The sequence below is a fragment of the Acipenser ruthenus genome, chromosome 53, assembly GCF_902713425.1.
Source record: "Acipenser ruthenus chromosome 53, fAciRut3.2 maternal haplotype, whole genome shotgun sequence".
NCBI classification, from domain to species: Eukaryota; Metazoa; Chordata; class Actinopteri; order Acipenseriformes; family Acipenseridae; genus Acipenser; species Acipenser ruthenus.
Genome location: NC_081241.1, coordinates 8,360,309 through 8,385,271, shown reverse-complemented (window position 1 = coordinate 8,385,271; position 24,963 = coordinate 8,360,309). Strand labels below are relative to the sequence as shown.

General features: G+C 44.0%; 2 protein-coding genes and 1 pseudogene across 2 annotated transcripts; 2 read left to right on the top strand and 1 right to left on the bottom strand.

Moving 5' to 3' along the window:
• The first annotated feature begins 1,286 nt into the window (after window positions 1-1,286).
• On the top strand, window positions 1,287-6,509 carry LOC131723180 (piggyBac transposable element-derived protein 4-like). Its single transcript, XM_059016688.1, has 2 exons — window positions 1,287-1,753; window positions 2,453-6,509. Exon 2 carries the CDS (start codon window positions 2,763-2,765, stop codon window positions 4,146-4,148), a length of 1,386 nt encoding a protein of 461 aa, XP_058872671.1. The 5' UTR covers window positions 1,287-1,753; window positions 2,453-2,762; the 3' UTR covers window positions 4,149-6,509.
• A 2,386-nt stretch (window positions 6,510-8,895) lies between these two features.
• On the bottom strand, window positions 8,896-9,012 carry LOC131723227 (5S ribosomal RNA; annotated as a pseudogene).
• A 2,984-nt stretch (window positions 9,013-11,996) lies between these two features.
• On the top strand, window positions 11,997-24,636 carry LOC131723199 (tripartite motif-containing protein 16-like). The gene is made up of 6 exons (XM_059016730.1): window positions 11,997-12,687; window positions 15,354-15,449; window positions 15,648-15,881; window positions 16,036-16,195; window positions 16,999-17,064; window positions 23,350-24,636. Exons 1-6 carry the CDS (start codon window positions 12,100-12,102, stop codon window positions 23,877-23,879), a joined length of 1,674 nt encoding a protein of 557 aa, XP_058872713.1. The 5' UTR covers window positions 11,997-12,099; the 3' UTR covers window positions 23,880-24,636.
• The last annotated feature ends 327 nt before the right edge of the window (window positions 24,637-24,963 follow it).

Sequence of the window (24,963 nt, the reverse complement as noted above, 5' to 3'; positions counted from 1 at the left end):
CTCTACAATGCATTAGTAAGACCTCATCTAGAATATTGTGTTCAGTTCTGGTCACCTCGTTACAAAAAGGATATTGCTGCTCTAGAAAGAGTGCAAAGAAGAGCAACCAGAATTATCCCGGGTTTAAAAGGCATGTCGTATGCAGACAGGCTAAAAGAATTGAATCTATTCAGTCTTGAACAAAGAAGACTATGCGGCGATCTGATTCAAACATTCAAAATCCTAAAAGGTATAGACAATGTCAACCCGGGGGACTTCTTTGACTTGAAAAAAGAAAAAAGGACCAGGGGTCATAAATGGAGATTAGATAAAGGGGCATTCAGAACAGAAAATAGGAGGCACTTTTTTACACAGAGAATTGTGAGGGTCTGGAACCAACTCCCCAGTAATGTTGTTGAAGCTGACACCCTGGGATCCTTCAAGAAGCTGCTTGATGAGATTCTGGGATCAATAAGCTACTAACAACCAAACGAGCAAGATGGGCTGAATGGCCTCCTCTCGTTTGTAAACTTTCTTATGTTCTTATGTTCTAAGCAGTTGTTGCAACACATGGGAACATGTGACACAGAAAAAAATCCTTTAACCCTTTAACTCAAATGAGGAAATTGATTTGTAAGTAGTAATGTTTACTTATTTCCCCAAACCTCCCAGGTATACCCTTTAAGTTGAATTACACAATATTTTTTTTGCTGGTATAACTTGTAGGAAGTACTTTTTTAATCTTTAGCTGTGCAAATGGCATTTGAAGTATTGAAAAATAAATGTATATATTACCATATTTTCCTTTGTGAGAATGTAGGTGGAAAATTGTAAACTTTTAATAAGCTGATTATAATATATGCCAGCCAATCATACCCATTTTTAGAATCCCTTATAACATATTCACAAGCACATAATACATCAAACTAAATGAATTTAATAAAGATGCTGTATATATTTTTTCATTTTTTAGGAAATGAAGGGCCAATACTAAAAGAGAGAAGGGCAGCACATTCAACACAAAATACACAAGTTAGATATTTTATTCATTTGTACATTAAATTTAGTTTTGAATTAACTCACACACACACACTGTAAGTGTATTAAAATGAATGTATTCATACAACATGGTACTGCAATTACACATTATATTTCATAAATCATTTGTAATATTATACAAAAGCAAAAGAGAAAAAAAGCTGACTCAATATCAAAATCGTTGTTTTCTTACCGTCAAACAGCGAAGGAATTTTTCAAATCCGTCATTTCACCGCTGAGATATCCCCTTGGCAATGTGCCTAATACCCCATGCTTCAAAAACTACTGCGATCGACTAGCTGTGCGTTTTGCTGCTCTGGTCTTACAACTATCTGATGACGGTCAAATCTCCCTGATCACGTTGTAGGGGAGGTCACAAGCTGTCCAATCATACCTTGACTTGACGTTTGTAGTCCAATCCATTACAGAGCAATCGATGTGCGAAGTAAACAGAGCCACATCTATTGCAAGCAAGCGCCCTGCGTTACGCACAACGGATCACGGTTTCTTAACATTTTCTGATCATTTTTTAATTTGTAAAATTTGTAAAATCGAACAAAATGTGGAGCAGTGTTCCAAAGCATCCCGAACAAAGTCGATTCAGTGTTTCTGAAGATTTGGAGGAGATGGATAGTAGTGAAAGTGACGGCGAAAGTGATCAACTTTCTGGGTTGGAGAGCGCTGATTCAATGTCTGAAGCAGCATTTGAAGATGGATTGGATCCTCTTCAGGATTTGTAAGTATAATGGATCCACACTACATTTTATTACTATTATTATTATTATTATTATGATGCATAATTTTCAATATGCATTTTTTTTACTGTAAGTATGTTATTAGAAAATGCAACCATTTGACTCTCAAGGGACACATAGAAATACGTTTTTTTTTAACAATTTTTTAGCAACACCATGTCTCATCTGTGCTGTGCTGCTCTATACAGTCTCTGATCTGTACATGCAATAAAAGATGTAAGAAATAATAGTTGCTTCCTGACCCTCTTTATTATTTTCTCATTGATGTTCACTGATTTATTGCATGGGAGTGTTTAGCAAACTTTGTTTTTTTTTATAATTCCATGATTACAAGGAGTGATGTTACTCACCTAGAGACAGTGTAGGTTTTCTTAGCCTTTCAAGATAAGCTGTCTGCCTGCCCCAACAATCACTCACTCAGTTCCATTGTTTGCCAATCAAAGTAAAGATGAAAGGAACTGAGGTGTTTTTAGTCTGGCAGCTTGATTTGAGAGCAGCCAAGTTCTCTGCAATCTCATTATTATTAGTATTATTATTGTAGACATTTAGCAGACACCTTTATCCAGTAATCAATGTTCACCTCTCAGCAGGGCAAATACTGTGCTTGAATCTGTTGCTCATTGATATTGATAATGGAAATGTTATTCTAATTTTCAATACATTTCACTTTTTATTTTCAGTGAGGACACTGAAGAAAACCCTCCCCTCTCAACAAGTGAGAGTTTTGATGTTTCTCAGCAGAAAAGGAGACGATCCATTCCCACCCCTCTCCCTTATATCACCTCAAGCATGCCTGCAAGACCAGTTGAGAGCAGGCGGGCAAGCACCCCCACCCCCACAACCTCAGACCCTGAGGAGAGGTGGAAATTTGTAACTGAGGACGACGTCGAACCTGTGCAGCACTGCTTCTGTCCTGCATGAGCACCTGGAGCACAACTGGATACTTCAAAAAAGTATTCCCCGCTAGACCTCTTCCAGCTTTACTTCAGCATGAACGTCGTTCAATCTTTGTGTACAAACACAAATAAAAATGGAAAAAAGCAGCAGGCCCAGGGGAAAAAATACCAGTGGGATCCAGTTTCAATCAAGGAGCTCTACCAGTTTTTAGGAATCCTAATTTTCATGGGGCTACTGACAACTCACACCGTGAGGGATTACTGGAGTCCACGTAGGCCTTATGGAATCCCATTCTGTCACACTGTGATGTCCAGGAAGAGATATGAAGCCATCGCTTGGACTCTGCACATAAGTGACCCAGAGGAAGATAAAGAGAATGATCAGAAGAAAGGAACTCCACAACACGATCGCCTCTTCCGTCTCAGACCCCTCTTGGATTCCCTCCTCCTGTCCTGCAAGGCATACTACCACCCCCGACAGAACCTTTCAATTGATGAACGCATGGTGGCCTCAAAAGCCAGGATCGGGTTCAAGCAGTACATGAAAGCAAAGCCGATAAAATGGGGCTTCAAGCTGTTCGTGCTGGCTGATGCCATCTACACAGGAAAATCCAAATCAGATTCTGGGAAAGGACTGAGTTATGACTCCGTTATGAACCTCATAAAGGTGTCATACTTAGGCACAGGGTACCATGTGTATGTTGACAATTTCTACACCAGCACAACACTGTTTCGGGACCTTTACAAGCTCAAATTTGGAGCATGTGGGACCATTAGAGAAATTCTTCAGGGCTTCCCACGGACAAAAGAGAACGCCCTCCCTAAAAAAGCTGATAGGGGGACAATTCGCTGGATACGAAGTGACAAACTGCTGTACACCAAGTGGATGGATACACGTGAAGTGACGATGTGCAGTTCCATTCATAAAGTGTACACAGGAGACAAAGTCCAGAGACGGGTAAGGAATGAAGATGGGACTTGGGGAATGCGGAATGTTCCTGTTCCTACTCCTGTAAAGGCCTACAATCAGCACATGGGAGGGGTGGATTTGTCAGATGCCCTTATAAAGTACTACAACATGGCACAGAAAACCCAAAAGTGGTACAAGAACATTTTTTATCATTTCATTGACATTGCTGTTGTCAACAGTTTTTTGCTCCATAAGGAATTGGCACAGGCTCAAACTACAAAGGCACTTTCACACAAAACGTTTAGAGAGGAGCTATGCAAGCAGCTGGTGGACATCGGGCTTGTGGAGCAGGAGGCCAGTGTGAGTACAGGTAAACTCTGTGTCCCTGTAGCCATTACAGAGGGCAAGGAACTCGACCCCTCCATGAAGACCTCCTTCGGGCGTAGACACTGTGCTTTGTGCAATGAAGGGAAACTCAGGAACAAAACGCCCTGGAAATGCGAAGCCTGTGATGTGCCATTATGTGTCATTGTGGACAGAAACTGCTTCAAGAAACGGCACATGCGTTAGGAAAAAAAGACTTTATAGCAACTTAGGGATGTAAGTAATTTATTTGTTCATTTTGTACAGTTCATGTTTGTTTTTTTCAGGTTTTAGCACTTTGTGGTTGTAAGTAGTTCATTTGTTCATTTTGCACAGTTCGTGGTGTTATTAGGTTTTTGTTCAGTTGTATTCAGTGTTTGAAAAAGAAAATATTTGATTTGAAGTAAATACTGTACAAAAATACAGAATCAAGTACTGAAAATTCAGAGCTTCAGAAAAGTCTCAGTAGCAATTCTCCTGCACAAACAGACAGTTATGTGAGAGCAATGTGCCTGACAGTTGTGGCATATGGATTGAGAGGATTTGTCATGAATACTCATCATGGATACATTTCGGGCACCACAAAGCTCTCCAAAAAGGCCACCTTTTGAATGAAATATTGGACAAAAAAAAAAAAGAGGATTACAAAATCTAATTCATGTGGCAATGGATAGCATGTGAGGTGCCAGAAGTTATTCTCCCTGTTAGAACTTGCTCAAGAAACTAGTGTATCACTGGACATAAAGATTTACACAATGTTCATTTTTGGAGAGGTTTGGAGAGGTTTGTAAAAACTCCTGTAGAATTTGATGCCTTTGTTCAAACAGTTCTATTTTTTTTACCCAGTATAGTAGACATGTTGGTGAAGCACTGGAAAAAAATCTGGCTCTTTTCATATGCTCCAAGTTGAAAAAATGACTATAGAACATAAAAAAATGAAAAGCGTTTGTTGTTTTTTTATGTATTTTTTCTGGATATCTCCTTCCAGTGTGGTACTGAGTAAGACTTTTATAACACCTGAGGTTTTAGTCCTGATGCCCAAGGGGTTACCTTGAATTCAAGCCCTGAACCATGCCTGTGCTGTCTATACTTTAGAAGATATTGTGATTTATTGAAGGGCACAGCCCCCCAGGCGGAAATTGTCTGTGAGGGGCTGGGGTTTTAACAAGTTAAATGCAGATTCAGTGCAGACTCTGACCAGTTTAACCAATGATCTTTTAAGAATGAGCTCTGTGAACGCACCCATTGGATAAATCAGTCAGAGTCTGCACAGAATCTGCTCTGAATGATCCCCGTGAACGCACCCAGAAATCTTCTATCAGCCGCACACACGCCGTTGCACAGCTGTGAAAACATTTTGTAAACTAGTCTCAAGTATGCTACCCCCGTTTGTAGTTATTTTTTTGACTTACTGAAATACCGGGCTGCATTAGGAAATGCATCACAGCGTCTTTCAACGTCATTGTGTTTAAATGTATTAATCAACCTCCCACAAAACTATGTTATTAATGAGGAAATAAATGATTGACACAACATTATATGTTGTTGATGACATTAAGATCATAATCCCATCATGATGAGATATATTATATATTTTATGTGAAAGCATATAGAAAACTGTATATTTTGTGATTTTCCCTGTATTTTAAACACAATATTAATAAAAAATACAGTCACAAAACACAAATTACAAAATACAATCACAACTCTAAGTCGCCCTGGGTAAGGGCGTCTGCTAAGAAAATAAATAATATGAGCTCCCCAGTGTCCCAGTGAGGAAATCCCCGGCCAGATCCTTAAAAGCACACCTCACCTGCGAGAGCTACCCAACTGGAAACTTTACATCGATTGCTTACAAATGTAGCAGCACTTGTAACTTTTGGCAGAAACGACAATAAGAAGAAGGGAGTTCCCATACGAGACCAGTATGTTTGTGTTACCATGTAGACATAACAATGCAAGTCTAATATTGACCAGACTGCACCCAGCTACCTCCAGACCCTCATCTCTCCCTACACCCCCACTCGACCTCTCCGCTCCGCCTGCACTAAAAGACTGGCTCTACCTCCTTTACGCTCCCCTGCCTCCAGAGCCCGCTCCTTCTCCACCCTCGCTCCGCAGTGGTGGAATGACCTTCCTACAGATGTCAGGACTGCCCAGTCCCTGACCACATTCCGGCACCTCCTCAAGAATCACCTCTTCAGACAGCACCTATAGAACTCCTCTGTTTTTCCCTCTGATCACTTTATCACCTTCCTTAATGCGATTTACTTGCTCTTATCTGCCCCTATTTTACTGCATTTAATCCTGTACTTTAGAGTACTGTAATCTGTCAAGTGTTATTTAATCTGTAGTATTTTGTATTTAATTATATCCTGATGTAACTATCACTGACACTGTTATCTGCTCTGATATTGAATCGTATTTTGTCACACTTGTACTTTCTTGAACCAAAGTCATTGTATTTATCTTGCTCTTAATTATATTAATACTTGTACTGTGATTCTTGAAATGTATTTTTGTTTATGACTGTAAGTCGTCCTGGATAAGGGCGTCTGCTAAGAAATAAATAATAATAATAATAATAATATTATTTTGCAGTGAATGCAGGGAGAGGGCTGCCTGTATGAACAGAGACTTGCATGTTTCAAACATCCATTTGAAGCCCCCCAGGTTTGTTATTATTATTAGTTAGTCCTGCTATCGTGCATTGTTTCCAGGACAACAGTTTACACGCTTAAAATATTTTGATTTATTAGTGACGTAATAAACAGGACAGAGGGTCATATTTGCTAATCCATATCGACCAGATGCCGAATTCCATTGAGAATAATGACCACACATCTTTTCAGCATTTTTGGAGGGCTATTAATTTATCATCTTTAGGTCTAACAGAATGGAAGTTGGTACAGACTACCCTTGTGTACAGTAGATTGTGCATACCGAATCTCTGACCTGTAGCTTCAGTGGTTTGGCTGTAGGACCCTCCCATAGAACCTGGAAGAAAAACTCTTATGAAATACTACTCGTTTTCTACCTTCTTTACCCTAATTCAGCAACCCCTTGGCATAGAAACACCATTCAAAGTGTTCTGACATCAGAATGATGCTCTGAATACGTGTGCCAGATATCAGAAAGATCAATACTGTAATACAAATGTTATCCCAAAAAAAATTGGAAACTACAGACTACTTTGTTAGGCTTCAAAACACTATCTATGTATGGTTGCTGAGAGGGTTCTGGACGGTCTAGAAAGCTCAGCAAAGAACCTCTCTTTTATCTGGATGTCAGATTCCAAATATATCTAATAAGGGTCTGCAAATTTTGGTTCTCTTGCAGCGCCCCCTTGAGTTTGGGGTTTTCTCAATTTTTGACAATCTGTGAGGCATTTTCAATGAAATGTGCGCATTAGAAGATTTACAATCTAAAGTGTTTAGTACCCACTAGTGAGCAGGCACTATGCTATCGGTGGAAAAATAAGCCGTTGACCAACAGCTTCCAGTTGTCCTGGGAGAGGCTTGGTTTTAACACCTTTTCTTGGTGGTTGCTCTCCTGGGTGGAGGAATGTTGTCTTTTGTGTCTAATGTTTTGATGGAACTGGTGGCAACTTATTGGTCATGTTACGCTCGTCTTCCAATGCTAAGGCCAAACAATGCAGCACCTGGTCATGGTGCCAAGTAAACAGTCCTTGGCTAAGAGTCACCTTACATCCTGTCAAAATGTGCCTTAATGTTGCAGGTGATGAACACAAAGGACATGAGGGATCCTCTCCTACCCAGAGGTTTAGGTTCTGTGGTGATGGGAGAACATCATATGTTGACCTGATGAGGAAACTGATCCTGCTCTGTTCCATTGTACATAGGTCTTGCCAGCCAATCTTGCGTTGTTCCACACTCTCCCATCTCATCCATTCTCCCTGCTTGACCTGGGAAACGGCCTTTACGCACCTCATCCTCCTCCTGTTTTTGCACCTCGTTGACCACCAGCTTCCTCTGTTGAGTTGAGGCTGCCTTGTGCCATGTAGGAGGAGCTGAACTGAGACCAAGAACCCCTCTTCTATGATGAACTTGCCCCATGATATCACCGATTCGAAGGGCAGCCTTTGCATAATAAGCAGAAAACATCTGTTTATTAGACTGGTTAAGGTTTACAGATGTAGCTTATTACTGTATTATTCGTTTGTCCCTAAATTAGCTGTCTGTTTCCTAGACAGAACAAGATTAGGCACATCCAACAGGACCACACACACACACACACACACACAGCTACTCCTACCATTGTGCACAGCATCATTACTGTAATAACTTCAGTATTCCAAAAGATCATTAAAAACAACTATAAAACAAAACATAAACCTCGAAATTAAACCTAACACACGTGATCCATGCAGAAACCCTTACTCTTTAAGAAATGTGAGCCATGAAGTAAAATACAGGGAAACAGCACCTCCCTGCACAGGTTATGTAAATGTCCAGTTTCAATCCAGCGCGGGGCGGGAGTTTTCAAGCAGCACTACACTCACGCACAGGACAACAAATTGACAGCTCTCCCAGAAGCTTCCAGCAGGGGGCATGTTCAATACTGTATTATTATTATTATTATTATTATTATTATTATTATTATTATTATTATTATTAATAATAATAATAATAATAATAATAATAATAATAATAATAATAATAATAATAATATCTCTGTATGCATGTCGGTGTCCCTATACATCTTTTTTATTCTATTTTATTTTATGTACTGTTTTTAACTTTCTGGGTCACATTTCGTCACGAATTGAGGAATTAAGAATGGTGTGTGCAACATATTAAACTATCATATTTGTTCCTGTGTGGGATGGGACAATAAAAAACAAAAAAGAAAACGATGTTTATCTTTACAGCTTCCAGGTTAGTAACATAAATAACAAGGGAAATAGCGCCCCCTGTCAAGCTGCAGAAAGAAAAGCTTACAGCACCGGGTATTCCCAGGCGGTCTCCCATCCAAGTACTAACCAGGCCCGACCTTACTTAGCTTCCGAGATCAGACGAGATCGGGCGTTCTCAAGGTGGTATTTAAAAGTGCCGTTAGATTCTTGCGAAATTGTATGTTCACAAAGTAGTAGCCACGCGTTGGCATTGAAAGTGTTAAGTTCTCAAAGGCATCCATTTTGTATATTACCATCTTTTAGGTTGAATCTGCAGCAGTATTGTAATGGATCTCAGCTGTACTGAGCTGTGTTGCCGTTGGAGGACTGTATGCCCTGAAACCAATTTGATGTTTATTTTACAAAATAAATCCCCCTTTCAAACAGCTCGTGTGGTTCTTTAGGCTGAGCAGTACTGCAAGGGTCCCTCTCCTCCAGTTAGAGACAGCATACATGTGGTTACATGATACATGGATGAAGGCTTATTGCGACACATTCGACTCCTCGAGACCATCACTTTCAATTCAAACACAAAATGTCTCGTTTTCAATCGCTCGACAACACCCACAGTACAGAAATGTGCATTAATGATCAACAAAATAAGAATACGTTACAAAAAATGATGTAAAGCTGGTAGATTTGTATCTCAGAGGAACGGGAAATTAAAACAAGGTAAAGGCAATCCTCTAAATAAAGCTGAATCAATAACGGATAACGACATATAACGTCTGTACAGCGCTGAAACACTATTTTTTAAACTGGACCGCTGAACCGCGTCTTCTTAATATTAGCAACTTTGTAACTTTGATACACGTGCCGCTGACTCGTTACTTTGTCTTCTCAATATGTAACACTTCACAATACATGTACATAAAACACTTAGGTACTTTCTAGAACATTATACGCTCCGAAAGAAAAAACAAAATCTAATTCCCAGTCTGACAGAGCCACCTGCTGGAGATATGTAGAATAATCGCTAATTGCTTTCAATAGCTGTGTTTTTAACTTTGACTATAACACCAGGGGAGAGCGCGAACGCAGCCCTCCCACTCCCAGAAACGACACAGTCGAGATTCCTGCATTTGCGACATGTGAGCTGTTCCACAAAAGGGATGGATGTGTAGAAAAGCCTACACGTCTGCGTGAATGAAATTCAAAAATGTAAACAAATGTTTGCCCAATGTGTCTTTTGTACATTCTCTGCTTCAAATCAGAAGTGCCATCAAGTATAAAAAGGTGGGTGTGGGGCACAATGTTGGACGAATAGCTCTTTCGCATAAAGACCATTCAAATGTATTGTTTTATGCTGCAAAGCTCAAGGCTAGCTCTCCCTTCTAGTAACACGTATTACCATGCAGGAGCCTTGCTATTGGCCCGCGCATGCGCAGCACAGAGCTGCTTAAGTGTTACTGTTTGTGACAAATGAGAGATCTGGAAATCCCTCCCCCAACCTGTCACTGCATGAATGATATTAACCTAATACTATGAAAGAGAGAAACCAATAAGGTTGAATTAGAGCAATCAGCAGACAAATACGTGTTTTCTGGGCTTTGTGAATCCCTAAATATACAGGGACAGGACAAGAACTGAAATGTTTGTTGTTTATGGACTACATTTATATTTGACTGATTTTAAATTCTTATATTGATATTTTTTTGTGTTTAATCTTTCACACCTCGCTGTGTGAAGGTCTGATGTGGCAGCATGCAGAGAATTGGATGTGTTGTTTTTAATATTCGCGCTATATCAATATGCCCCATTAAGATTCTACCCCGTGAATTGAAAATATTTATAACATTAGGAACATGTGTATCCTTTTAGAATTTTGTTTCTCTTGTTGCTTGTAATACCTCAGCATTGGAGAGAGCTGACACTTTTAAATATCTAGGGGTTTATATTGACACAACTCTTCAATTTGAAAAACCCATTAAAGATGTATGTAGTAAAATTGGAAGGAAGCTTGGAGGATTGTGTGGTCAGCGCCACTGTGTAAGCTTGACAGCAAGGTTTAAATGAGTTACTTGTGTTCCCTATTCTAGACTATAATTATGTGATCTGCGGGTCTGCTAGTGAGGAATCGCTGAAGAAGATCGATACAATGTGTAACAGGATGTGTATCTGTGTGCTCCCGTGTACTCCGCTAGCGCATCACTGCAGCGCGTATTCTACATTAAACTTGCGATCGCCTGCTAACACAAGGAATTATCACTGGAATCGGATTCTCTTTAAAGGGGCACACAACACATTACCAGTTTATTTAAACAGCTTGTTTCTGAGTTTACCTGTAAATACAGCCTATCGTAATGTCTGAGACACACAATACTTTAATATACCGTCTGGAAAAAGTGCCGCGGGAAGAAAGTCTTTCGTTTTTTTCTGCTGCTACAGACTGGAAGCTGTTACCCGCAGGACTGAGACCTGACATCCCCTGTGGGAATTAAAAAAAAAAAAAACTGTCGTTCTAGTGCTTAAACACGCCTTGTGTGTGTGCTGTGTAAATCTGATGTGTACTTTGTGTATTGTCTTGTCATTATGCGTTTTTATTATTTTTATTTTTGAAACCTGTAACCTGCTGCTGTTATTTCTAGCACGCCTTTGTAAACGAGCTACTTGTAGCTCACATGGCCTTCCTAAATAAAGTATTAAAAATAAATAAATAAATAATAAAGAGCGCGTCACGTTTACGGTTATAACCGCACTGAAATATACTGGCTTTGAAACAAGAAAAGACAACCGATGTAGCTGCGCAGCAGAGACAAGAGAACGAGGCAAGCGCGTTTATTGTTTGGAAAGTAACTGTAATGTTTTTACTGCCATTAAAAGCTAAACGCGTTACATTACCTCGTTAATGACTAAAGTAATATTATTACAGTAAGGCGTTACTAAAGTAACGAGATGCCGTTCAAACCGTCATCAAAAACATACGTGTAACAGAACATTCCTTAATTTTACATATTATAGGTTTGGAGCTAAAACACAAAGTCAGACTCTTCAGCCGTGATATTAAACAGTTGTTAATATCAGTTGTTTCATTCCTAATCTTAACATTGTAATATTTGTTGGTGGATTTAGAAACAGTTTCATAGAGTATCTGATTCTGCAGTTTCTGCTCCCCCTGCTTGTCTAAACCTGGCCTCAGTCCCAAACCCCGCCTCTCAGAGCTTTACACAACTCCAGGAAATCAGCGCAGTGAAGTTTCGTTTCTTGTGAAATCGTCAGTCTCTCTGTCTCACTGCAGCAGAAATGGCAGAAGCGAATATTCTGGTAGCGCATGACCAATTTAGCTGTCCAGTGTGTCTGGAGATATTGAAGGACCCAGTCGCTATTCCATGTGGACACAGTTACTGTATGGGGTGTATTAAGAACTGCTGGGATCACACTGATCATACAGGTGTCTACAGGTGCCCCCAGTGCAGAGAGACCTTTACCCCAAGACCTGTTCTGCGCAGAAACACCATGCTGGCCGAACTTGTGGAGGAATTAAAGAAGACAGGACTCAATCCTCGTCCTGCTCAAAGTTATGCTGGACCTGGAGATGTGCCGTGTGATTTCTGCACTGGGAGAAAGTTCAAAGCTGTGAAATCCTGTTTGACGTGCCTGGCCTCTTACTGTGAAACACACGTCAAGTCTCACAGTGAGGTTACTGCATTAAAGAGGCACAAGCTGATCAATGCAATTGGAAATCTGGAGCAGAAGCTTTGTGCTGAACACCAAAAGGTTTTGGAAGTCTTCTGCAGAACAGATCAGATGTGTATTTGCTGGCTGTGTACAGAAAAGGAACACAAGAGCCATGATACAGTCTCAGCTGAGACAGAAAGGAGTGGGAAACAGGTAAGGGTTTGAACCATTTCCTTGTAGCTATCCTAGAAGATAAGAATTCCCAGGGATATTTAACATGTCTGTTTACTAGGTTATCCAGTTTCACATTAGATCAGATTTTAATTGTATATTAATATCTATTTAAAGAGCCCTAGTTTTTTAATTGCTCTTTCTAAACTATGATGTACTACAATGTATTTCAGGGTGTAGCAGGGGCATTGTTAAGGGTGTGGGTATCGCTGATTGACAGGAGAGACACAGGAGGTTTTCTTTGATACAAAAACCACAAAACATTCAAAACAAAACACTGCTCGAAAACAACTAGAAAATAAAAGCTGACCAAACAAGAAAGGAGGTCCTGCTCCAGGAACAGTCTCCCTGACACCTCCTCTCTAGACTTGGGTGGGATTAAAATCCTGGATTTGAATATGTCCTGCCATATCTAGCACACACTTGATTATCAAAAACATGATTTACAATCAAATGAAAACTGTTTACACGTGCAGGACCTCAGCCCTGCCTCACAGGGTAAGAAGGATTTGTTCAGCTGTTTTGTGGTGCATTGGAATTTGTAGTGTAAAATTAGCATGATTTGTATTCCTAGTGTTTTTTATATTATTATTATTATTATTTATTTCTTAGCAGACGCCCTTATCCAGGGCGACTTACAATCGTAAGCAAATACATTTCAAGTGTTACAATACAAGTAATACAATAAGAGCAAGAAATACAATAACTGTATTTGCTGTGCTGTTTGAAGAGGTGAGTCTTAAGGAGGCGCCGGAATGTGGTCAGAGACTGGGCAGTCCTGACATCTGTAGGAAGGTCATTCCACCACTGCGGAGCAAGGGTGGAGAAGGAGCGGGCTCTGGAGGCAGGGGAGCATAGCGGAGGTAGAGCCAGTCTTCTAGTGCAGGCGGAGCGGAGAGGTCGAGCGGGGGTGTAGGGAGAGAAGAGGGTCTGGAGGTAGCTGGGTGCAATCTGGTCAAGGCATCTGTAGGCTAGTACAAGAGTCTTGAACTGGTTGTGAGTGGTGATCGGGAGCCAGTGGAGTGAGCGGAGTAGTGAAGTAGCGTGGGCGAAGCGAGGCAGAGAGAACACCAGGCGGGCAGCAGAGTTCTGGATGAGCTGGAGTGGACGGGTGGCGGACGCAGGGAGGCCAGCCAGGAGGGAGTTGCAGTAGTCTAGGCGGGAGAGTACCAGGGCCTGGACCAGGAGCTGGGTAGCGTAGTTGGTGAGGAAGGGTCGGATTCTTCGGATGTTGCTCAGGAAGAATCGGCAAGTGCGTGCCAGAGTGGAGATGTGCTGGGAATAAGAGAGGCAGGGGTCCAGGGTGACTCAGAGGTTCTTAGTGGAGGAAGAGGGAGAGAGTGTGGTAGATGCCAGAGGAACAGAGATAGAGAGATCAGAGGAGGGGGAGGAGGAGGGAAAGAAAAGGAGGTCAGATTTAGAGAGGTTGAGTTTGAGGTGATGCGAGTGCATCCAGGAGAAATAGCAGACAGACAGGTAGAGATACGGGAGGAGATGGTGGAGTCAGAGGTGGGGAAGGAGAGGAAAATCTGAGCATCATCAGCATAGAAATGGTATGAGAAACCATAGGATGCGATGAGGGGGCCCAGGGAGCGGGTGTAGAGAGAGAACAGGAGAGGACCCAAGACTGACCCTTGGTGGACTCCAGTTAAGAGAGGGTGAGGTGTGGAGGTTGCTCCACGCCAGGTTACCTGGTAAGTGCGGTTGGAGAGGTAGGAGGAGAACCAGGCCAGAGCAGTGCGTTAAAACACATTTTTACATGATTAAAATAGATATGTTTAAGTTAGTTTGAAACGAAATTTAATAATCTATTTGGGATTTTGTTTGTTAAAATCTACCATTTCTTTGGACCACTTTACTAGTCCCCTCTTTCCTTTGCTCTCTTCCACAGTGAAGTCCTTCTGGTCACGGGCTCATTCTTCTGGGGATTTTGTGTATTTAGGCATTTTTTACACTGATTTCATTGTTTTGTATCAGTGCTGTTTTATCTGTGTTTATCGGATAAAACCAGAAATCAGAAGCCCTAAATATCCATTAAAGAGAAAGCTGCTTCAGTTTCTTAGGTGCTTAACAAAACAAACATGTAACACATGCTAGATCAGCCATCATTCACTGTTACTAGTATGAAACAGTACCATCTAGTGGACAGCTACTGTGGATCAAGTGTCTTTTTGTATTGCTGGCAGCTGTGCACTAGATGGTATTGTATCTTACTACTATACACACATGTTGTCTGAAACTGCTGCCTTTGTCCAAGTTTAAACCACCTCCAAGGAAGGTTTAAATTTGATTCACCTATCACATTTAAACATGGATTAAAATGCAATGTCATTATATTTTAATCTTTTAAATGTTTAACCTTGGATTACTTTTAAACAAGGATTACATCTAAATCCTGGTTTAAAGTTTTGTGAAACATGATTCAAATATAATCCTTGATTTAATCTGGGTTAGTGGTTAATCCACACTGCTGCATTCGACCCTTAGGGTATCTGTGTGCATAATGTGTGTATCGTTAATCTAACGCCATATGAAGGGGAGAGAGGTGTGAAAACACAGCCTGCTCTGAAATAGTCTGTATTGAGTGTGACAGGATATCACTCAATGCCCTGTCAGAAATGTCACTGTGTCACTGTGTTTCTACACAGATGCAGCTGGGAAAGACACTGACAGAAATACAACAAAGAATCCAGGAGAGACTGAAAGAAACTGAGGAGCTGAAACAGGCTGTGGAGTCACTGAAAGTCGGTATTGACAAGAGGGGGTTGTTATTATTATTATTATTATTATTATTATTATTATTATTATTATTATTATTATTATTATTATTATTATTATAAACAGATGGACTGGAACACATCTACAGAAGTTTACTGTCTATGCCTGATGTGTTTTTGATATCAATTCTAACCCTGTCTCCTCTACTGTGTTCTTTCACTCAGAGATCTGCATGCATAGAAATAAAGGAAAGTGAGAAGATCTTTACTGAGCTGATCCGATCCATTAAGAAGATCCACACTGAGGTTATTGAGCTGATTGGAGCTAACGAGAAGGCTGCAGTGAATCAGGCTGAAGGACTCATGAAGAAACTGGAGCAGGAGATTGCTGAGCTAAGGAGGAGAAACGCTGAGCTGAAACAGCTTTCAGAGACAGAGGATCACATCCATTTTCTACAGGTAACATCACTGCTTGTTAGAAAATCTCAAGTCCATAACTGGGACGGTTTCAGACAGACCTCTCCAATTGAATGAATACTTGCTTTTCCCCAGGAATGTTTTGGACCCCATTCTGTTTCACTAAAAACTCCTTTTCTCCACTTTCCTGTTGTAGAATTTCCAGTCTCTATGTGCCCCTCCTAAAGCTGGAGACTTACCCAGCATTACTGTCAATACAGGCATCTCTTTTGGGGCTGTGAGGAAAGCTGTATCTGTACTTAAAGACCATATTGAGGACTTCTGCAAGGGGGAATTAGTGAAAATAACCACAACAGGTTGGTGTGAAATAGATTCCTTTGGTAGAGATTTCTCAAATATACCATGGATTGAGGAGGGACAGGACTTGCAAGACATTAATAAAGACATCTCGCAGATTGTTGACTATATGAATATTGCAGCAGGGAGGAGGGAGGCAGCAGGGAAGAATGAGAAGGGAGGAGGGTAGAAGGAGATGTTTTATTTCAAATGATTTCCTCAGGTTGAAACGTCCCAACTCATTTACAGTGACATCCCGTGTGATGATAGCAGGAAGGAAGAGAGTTTCTAAAGACATTACATGAGAAAACAACACAATAGCATTCAAACAGAGACAGAGGGATTCAAACATTAAACAACGCAGTATAGGATGCTAACTTATAGTCCTGCACTTTCTTATCAAAGATTTATAGGAATTGGAGGTCATGTTTGTATTCCAACTGTTTGTATTTAAAACAGTTTTCTGTATTTTATTTAGTGAATGAAACAGCAGTTTATACCCTGGGGTCTAGGAGCAGTGACAGACGTTTCAAAGGTAAGGCTTTTCTTCCAGTAAAGCATTTTATCTCCAGAGACATTCTCTCTTTTTGGAAGGCCCTAACGCCTCAGTGATAGATTTGCTGGATATTTATTAGACTAGTTCTTGTGTGAAAGATTCCTGTGAGGGTGGAGTTAGCTGGGTCCTTTGCTACACTGATAAACTGAACAGATGCACCTTGTGTTTAAAGATTAAGAGCATGGCAGATTGCTGTTTGGAGTATTGTGTGTGTTGTGTATTCATCCACATGTTTCAATTCTATTTCTCTCTCTTTTTTCTGCCCAGTGAATGAAGTTGCAGTTTACAGTCTGCAGGCTCCAGAGCCAAGGAACAGAGCTGAGTTTTTAAAATGTAAGTCTGTTTTCACTGAAACATTTGATTGAAAGATGTGTCTCATTGAGAGAAGAGCTAACACTACAGAACAGGGAGGGGTGGAGCTTGAGGGCAGCAATTTTTATTATTTATTAGTAATTGTGAACCAATTAATCTACACTACTCTCCAACAAGTATTTGTTCAGATGAATACATGCAGAATGACTGGGGGAGGGAGGGAGGGAGCAGGGAGGAAGTAGTGATGTGAGGATGGAGCAGACAATGACTGCTGTATGTTTGATGCGCAAGGGTGTCCTAATATGGACACCGCACTGTTGGGCAAAGATATGTGATGGAGAGGAATGAAGATATTTAGTAAGCAAGGGGTCTGAGTGGAGAAAATGGCAACACATACCTTGTACGAACATTAAGTGAACTGTAACTGTATGCAGAGCTGCATTTGGTTGGTTCTAATTGAAGAAATTTGATAAGATCGAGGAATTATAATGAACAAAACAATCAAACAGCAAGAGGGTTTAATTAATAGCAGCAGCAGTTTATTGAAGACAGAAAAATAAAAAGAGAGAACTTATCCAAAGTCAGAAATTAATCTCAAGTAAGAATTATAGATCAAATCTATTATCAACCTTAAACATTACAGTCAATATACTTGTCTATAAAAAGGCAGGGAGCATAGAGGAGGGAGTAAAGAGGAGGGAGGAGAGAACAGAGAGAAGGGAGCATGAAGGAGGGATCAGAGGAGAGGGAGGAGGGATCACACAGGAGGGAGGAGGGAATAGGGAGTGATTTGAGGATGGGGCAGACAATGACTGTTGTATGTTTCAATTCTATTTCTCTCTTTTTTCTGCCCAGTGAATGAAGTTGCAGTTTACAGTCTGCAGGCTCCAGAGCCAAGGAACAGAGCTGAGTTTTTAAAATGTAAGTCTGTTTTCACTGAAACATTTGACTGAAAGATGTGTCACTCCATTGTGAGAAAAGCTAACACTACAGAACAGGGAGGGGTGGAGCTTGAGGGCAGAAATTATTATTATTTATTAGTAATTGTGAACCAATTAATCTACACTCCTCTCCAACAAGTATTGGTTCAGATGAATACATGCAGAATGACTGGGAGAGGGGCATTTGTTGCCTGTTTTTCCACTCAGACCTTTCTCTCCCTAAATATCTTGGTATCCCTGAATAGATAATCATCCCATCTTTTAATCCATGTACAATGCATGTGAAACCAGTTGTGGGGTAAAATGAACAGTATCCCTCCCAGTCATCCTGTGCTGGTAGTAAATGTATATTGCAGTATCACTGCACTTGTGGGATGGATTGCTCATTAAAATATTAGACAGATATTTGAAGAGTGGATGATATTCTATTGAAGATATTTAGTAAGCAAGGGGTCTGAGTGGGTAAAATGGAAACACATACCCTGTAGGAACTTTAAGTGAACTGTAATTGTATGCAGAGCTGCATTTGATTGGTTCCAATTGAAGAAATTTGATAAGATTGAGGAATTATAATGAACAAAACAATCAAACAGCAAGAGGGTTTAATTAATAGCAGCAACAGTTTATTGAAGACAGAAAAATAAAAAGAGAGAACTTATCCAAAGTCAGAAATCAATCTCAAGTAAGAATTATAGATCAAATCTACTGATTATCAACCTTAAACATTACAGTCTAAAGATTCTTGTCTATAAAAAAGCAGGGAGGAGGGAGCATAAAGGAGGAAGCTTGAAGGAGGGAGCAGGGAGGAGGGAGCATAGAGAATGAAGCAGGGAAAAGGGAGGTGAGAGAATGCAGCAGGGTGCATGCAGGAGAGAGGAGGGAGCATAAAGAAGGAAACAGGGAGGAGGGAGCATGGAGCAGGGAGGAGGGAGCAAGGAGTAGGGAGCTGTGATGGGGTACTGCCCCGTCTTTATGATCAATGTTGGGACTGGCAGGGAGGGGGTTAAAATTCCTCCCTGCCAGGAAAACATGTGAGAATGTGGCTGGAGCCGTAATTGACTAATTAGCAATTATTGATTCATTGGGCTCCAGCCACAGGGAATAAAAGCCAGGGGAGAGGCCCTGGCTGGGGAGAGAGTTGAAGGAGAGTTCTAGAAGAGAAGAAGTGTGTTTGTGTGTGCTGTGTTTTTTTTGACCAGTGAAGGCAACGCCCAGCCTGGAAGCTTTATTTTGTAAGTTTTGCTTTTTGTTTTGTGTTTATTTTATGTTTAAAACCTTTTTGTTTGGCCCTTGTGCCTGTTTATTTTGTATTTTTGTGAATTAAAAACTTTATTTTTGAACATTACACTGTCTCTGAGTCTCAAACCTCGGTCCATCCTGTCACATTTGGTGTCAGAAACGGGAGAGCGCCACCTGGAGTCTCAGAGCAGTAATTTTTTTTTTTTTTCTTGAATTTTGGGAGTTTTTTTTTTTTTTGGAAAATGGGGAAGAGCAGACAGCGGCAAAGGCAGGAGAAGCAGCAGCCGAAGAAATGTAGGCTGCTGCAACAACAGCCACCCCAGCTGGAGGACCCAGCCAGTCTTTTCCCCTGGTGCTCCTGGTGCGGGAAGGAGGATCATCGGTGGAGGTCCTGTCCAGATGGGCTACCAGCTGACTGGTGTGGGTACTGTGAGGTGGATGGCCACAACTGGGCAGGATGCCCCCACAATCGGGACCAGGAGCAGCTGCAAACCCCGCCCTCGGCAGCCACCCCACCACTTCCTACATCACCGCCTTCACCACCATCCCAGGAAATATGGGACTGGTTGATGCACCCTGAGGCGGACCTCTTCCACGACCTCCCCATAGTTATCAACACGCTGTGGCGTCGAGATGGGGGGAGGTGGGAAAAGTGGGAGGAACAGCATCACCCGGCGTCCTTCGCAGAGCTGGCCCTGATGGTCATTAATTACCTGGCGGTAGATATGGGAGACGCCCCAATCATTCCAATAAAGAAGGTGGAGCTGTCGTCCCGAGAGCCAGAGAGGGGTGAGCCATCGTCCCGAGAGCCAGAGAGGGGTGAGCCATCGTCCCGAGAGCCAGAGAGGGGTGAGCCATCGTCCCGAGAGCCAGAGAGGGGTGAGCCGTTGTCCCGAGAGCCAGAAGGGGAGGAGCCGCTGTCCCGAGAGCCAGAAGGGGAGGAGCCGCTGTCCCGAGAGCCAGAAGGGGAGGAGCCGCTGTCCCCAGAGCCAGAAGGGGAGGAGCCGCTGTCCCGAGAGCCAGGAGGGGAGGAGCCGCTGTCCCGAGAGCCAGAAGGGATGGAGCCGTCGTCCCGAGAGCCAGAGAGGGGTGAGCCGCCGTCCCGAGAGCCAGAAGGGGAGGAGCCACCGTCCCGAGAGCCAGAAGGGGAGGAGCCGCCGTCCCGAGAGCCAGAATGGGGGCCGCTGCCGTCGCCCAGAGAGGGGGAGCCGCTGCCGTCGCCCAGAGAGGGGGGGCCGCTGCCGTCGCCCAGAGAGGGGGAGCCCGAACGTCCACAGCCCGAGAGGGAGGAGCCCGAACGTCCACAGCCCGAGAGGGAGGAGCCCGAACGTCCACAGCCCGAGAGGGAGGAGCCCGAACGTCCACAGCCCGAGAGGGAGGAGCCCGAACGTCCACAGCCCGAGAGGGAGGAGCCCGAGCGGGAGGAGTCGGTGCGTCCACGGCCCGAGCGGGAGGAGTCGGTGCGTCCACGGCCCGAGCGGGAGGAGTCGGTGCGTCCACGGCCCGAGCGGGAGGAGTCGGTGCGTCCACGGCCCGAGCGGGAGGAGTCGGTGCGTCCACGGCCCGAGAAGGGGAAGCCCACAGGCCCAGGGCTGAAGGGACCCGCAGGGGAAGAATATAGGCTGTTCCCACCTCCACCGCCAGCAGAGGGGGAACAGTCGGAGCTGTCTATCCCTCCACCGCCAGCAGAGGGGCAACAGTCGGAGCTGTCTTCCCTCCACCGCCAGCAGATGGGGAACAACCGGAGCTGTTTCTCCCTCCACCGCCAGCAGAGGGAGAAGAGCTGCTGTTCCCGCCTCCGCCAGCAGAGGGAGACGAGTTGCTGTTCCCGCCTCCGCCAGCAGAGGGAGACGAGTTGCTGTTCCCGCCTCCGCCAGCAGAGGGAGACGAGTTGCTGTTCCCGCCTCCGCCAGCAGAGGGAGACGAGTTGTTGTTGTTGTTCCCGCCTCCGCCAGCAGAGGGAGACGGGCCTCCGTTCCCGCCTCCGCCAGCAGAGGGAGACGAGCCGCCGTTCCCGCCTCCGCCAGCAGAGGGAGACGAGCCGCCGTTCCCGCCTCCGCCAGCAGAGGGAGACGAGCCGTTGTTCCCGCCTCCGCCAGCAGAGGGAGACGGGCCGCCGTTCCCACCTCCGCCAGCAGAGGGAGACGGGCCGCCGTTCCCGCCTCCGCCAGCAGAGGGAGCCGGGCCGCCGTTCCCGCCTCCGCCACCAGAGGGAGCCGGGCCGCCGTTCCCGCCTCCGCCACCAGAGGGAGCCGGGCCGCCGTTCCCGCCTCCGCCACCAGAGGGAGCCGGGCCGCCGTTCTCGCCTCCGCCACCAGAGGGAGACGGGCCGCCGTTCCCGCCTCCGCCACCAGAGGGAGCCGGGCCGCCGTTCCCGTCTCCGCCTCCCGAGGGTCCGCTGCTGCTGCCGTCGCCTCCCGAGGGTCCGCTGCTGCTGCCGTCGCCTCCCGAGGGTCCGCTGCTGCTGCCGTCGCCTCCCGAGGGTCCGCTGCTGCTGCCGTCGCCTCCCGAGGGTCCGCTGCTGCTGCCGTCGCCTCCCGAGGGTCCGCTGCTGCTGCCGTCGCCTCCCGAGGGTCCGCTGCTGCTGCCGTCGCCTCCCGAGGGTCCGCTGCTGCTGCCGTCGCTTGGGGTCTTCGGGGATCCTGCTTCGCCTGGGGTTGCTACACTATTGCCGGAGCCCCACGGAGGGGAGTTGCTGGCCATGAAGAGGGGGAGGGAGGTCAGGAGACCAGCTCCCCCAGCGGCACTTTCGCGGCAAGATGGTGTGTGGCCGGAGCCCCGGAAGAGGGAGCTGCCGGCCACGAAGAATTGGGTGGTGCCGGACGTCCCACCATGGCCACCCCCATGGACACTGTGCTTCCCCCTCTTCCGGGACTGAGACTGAGGGGGGAGGTGGCCATTTAGGCCATGTTGTGCTTGGCACAAGGGGGGGGATATGTGATGGGGTACTGCCCCGTCTTTATGATCAATGTTGGGACTGGCAGGGAGGGGGTTAAAATTCCTCCCTGCCAGGAAAACATGTGAGAATGTGGCTGGAGCCCTAATTGACTAATTAGCAATTATTGATTCATTGGGCTCCAGCCACAGGGAATAAAAGCCAGGGGAGAGGCCCTGGCTGGGGAGAGAGTTGAAGGAGAGTTCTAGAAGAGAAGAAGTGTGTTTGTGTGTGCTGTGTTTTTTTTGACCAGTGAAGGCAACGCCCAGCCTGGAAGATTTATTTTGTAAGTTTTGCTTTTTGTTTTGTGTTTATTTTATGTTTAAAACCTTTTTGTTTGGCCCTTGTGCCTGTTTATTTTGTATTTTTGTGAATTAAAAACTTTATTTTTGAACTTTACACTGTCTCTGAGTCTCAAACCTCGGTCCATCCTGTCACAGGAGCATACAGGCGGGAGGAGGGAACAGGGAGCATACAGGAGGAAGGAGGGACCAGGGAGTAGGGAGCATACAGGAGGGAGCAGGGTGGAGGGAGGATGGAGTAGGGAGCATACAGGAGGGAGCATGGAGGAGTGGGCATAAAGGAGAGAGGAGGGAGTATAAATAAGGGAAAAGGGAGGAGGGAGCAGGGAGAAGGGAGCACGGAGGAGGGAGCATACAGGAGGGAGCATACAGGAGGGAGGAGGGAGCATGGAGTAGGGAGGCGGGAGCATACAGGAGGGAGCAGGGAGGAGGGAGAATAAAGGAGGGAGGAGGGAGCATAGAGGAGGGATGAGGGAGCATGAAGGATGGAGCAGGGAGGAGGGAGCATAGAGAATGGAGCAGGGAAAAGGGAGGAGAGAGGATGCAGCAGGGTGCATGCAGGTGAGAGGAGGGAGCATAAAGAAGGGAACAGGGAGGAGGGAGCATATAGGAGGTAGTAGGGAGCAGGGAGGAGGGAGCATAGAGGAGGGAGGAGAGAGCATAGAGGAGGGAGGAGGGAGCATGGAGGACAGAGAAGGGAGGAAGTAGCATACAGGAGGGAGCAGGGAGGAGGGAGCAGTAAGGAGGAAGCATAAAGGAGGGAGCAGAGACTGATGAAGCAGGGAGGAGGGAGTGATTTGAGGATGCGGCAGATAGTGACTGTTGATTTTCTCAGTGATTTGACTTTTCTAACCGTCTCTCCTCTACCCTTCCTCTTCTCTTCAATCAGATTCCTGTCAGCTCACACTGGACCCCAACACAGCGCATAGAAACCTCTGTCTGTCTGAAGGGAACAGAAAGGTGACATGCCTGAAAGAGACCCAGAGATATCCTGCTCACCCAGAGAGATTTGAGAGCCGGACCCAATTGCTTTGCAGAGAGGGTTTGTCTGGGATTCGCTGTTACTGGGAGATTAGGTTGAGTGGGAGAGGGGCTTCTATAGGAGTCACATATAAAGGAATCAGCAGGAAAGGAGGGGATGGTTCCTGTGGCTTTGGATTCAATGACAAGTCGTGGTGTTTGTTCTACTCTGGTTTCAGTTACATTGCCCGGCACAATAACAATGAAACTGCAATAAATGCCCCCCACTCCTCCAGAATAGGAGTGTATCTGGATTTTAATGCCGACACGCTGTCCTTTTATGGAGTATCTGACACAATGACCCTCCTGCACAGATTCCAAACCACATTCACTGAGCCACTCTATCCTGGGTTTGGGCTTTATTATGATTCCACTGTAAAAATCTGCCAGCTGAACTAGACTGTTTTGTGTTGAAGGGAATGTTCAATCTGACACAACTTTGGATGAAAGTTAGGGGGTAAAATGGTGCCACCTACAGAGTGAAACAAGGTGAATTATTTGTTTTTAGCACCGAATGGGTTTCATATGAAATATGTTGATTGTCCATATATGTGAGGCAAAGTAATACTGTTGATTAGAAAGAAGTACATATCAGCCTAATAACAAGGAATAATACATTCCCTTGGCAGCCCGCAGTTTAGCAAATACAGCTTATTAATATTGCAATGCGCACGGGCAAGCGCCTCGTCATTTTTCATGGCTGGCTGCGATTCTGTATATATATACAGATTTCTAGAAATGATAAATTTCCATTGGGGTAAACTTTTGACTACAATTATGTATATATACAATAGTTTTTAAGGTATTAACAATATTTTTAAGCAAAATACTAAGGTCTATGATACACAGCCTTTAGTATTTACATCATTGTTGCTAAACATTGTAACTATAACACGCATCAATATCTGTGGATATGATGTGCATTGCATTATGGGTAGCGTATTACTTTGGGCTACAAATGGAGCACTTTCTAAAAGGCACAGTCTGGTAACAAAGCGTTATTGAAATGAGAATGTGTTCTCAAGGGTTTTCCTTGATTAAAGAAAATGGACAATTGATTGATTCGTGTTTCAGCTGAATGTTTAGTAATTGCCAGGGATCCTAGTTTAAAAAAACCCCGAAATTCTCAGATAATAAAAAAAGAAAAATCTGCATTATCTGCAATTAAAAATAAAAGTCTAAAATTGAGTCTTCATCTACACACAGTGCTAATGAATAACAGTCAACACAGGCAGTGTTTATTACACACACAGTGCAACTGAATAACAGTTAACACAGGCAGTGTTTATTGGTACACTTTATTATTACAAATGTGATGAAATATACCTTAAAACTTCAAATAACTACTGGTCTCCAAAACGCGCCGGGTCTGCTGGCAAATATTGTAAATAAATGGCAGGCCATTGCCATGCAATGAAAGTGACTCTCAGGATGAATTATTATTATTATTATTATTATTAATAATAATAATAATAATAATAAT

What these genes read in the sequence shown, in the direction of transcription:
- LOC131723199 (XM_059016730.1), top strand. Translation starts at nt 12,100, where the DNA reads ATGGCAGAAGCGAATATTCTGGTAGCGCATGACCAATTTAGCTGTCCA. An exon ending in CAGAAAGGAGTGGGAAACAG is followed by an intron (nt 12,688 to 15,353) that starts GTAAGGGTTTGA and finishes GTTTCTACACAG; the next exon opens with ATGCAGCTGGGAAAGACACT. An exon ending in ATCACATCCATTTTCTACAG is followed by an intron (nt 15,882 to 16,035) that starts GTAACATCACTG and finishes TTCCTGTTGTAG; the next exon opens with AATTTCCAGTCTCTATGTGC.
- LOC131723180 (XM_059016688.1), top strand. Translation starts at nt 2,763, where the DNA reads ATGAACGTCGTTCAATCTTTGTGTACAAACACAAATAAAAATGGAAAA.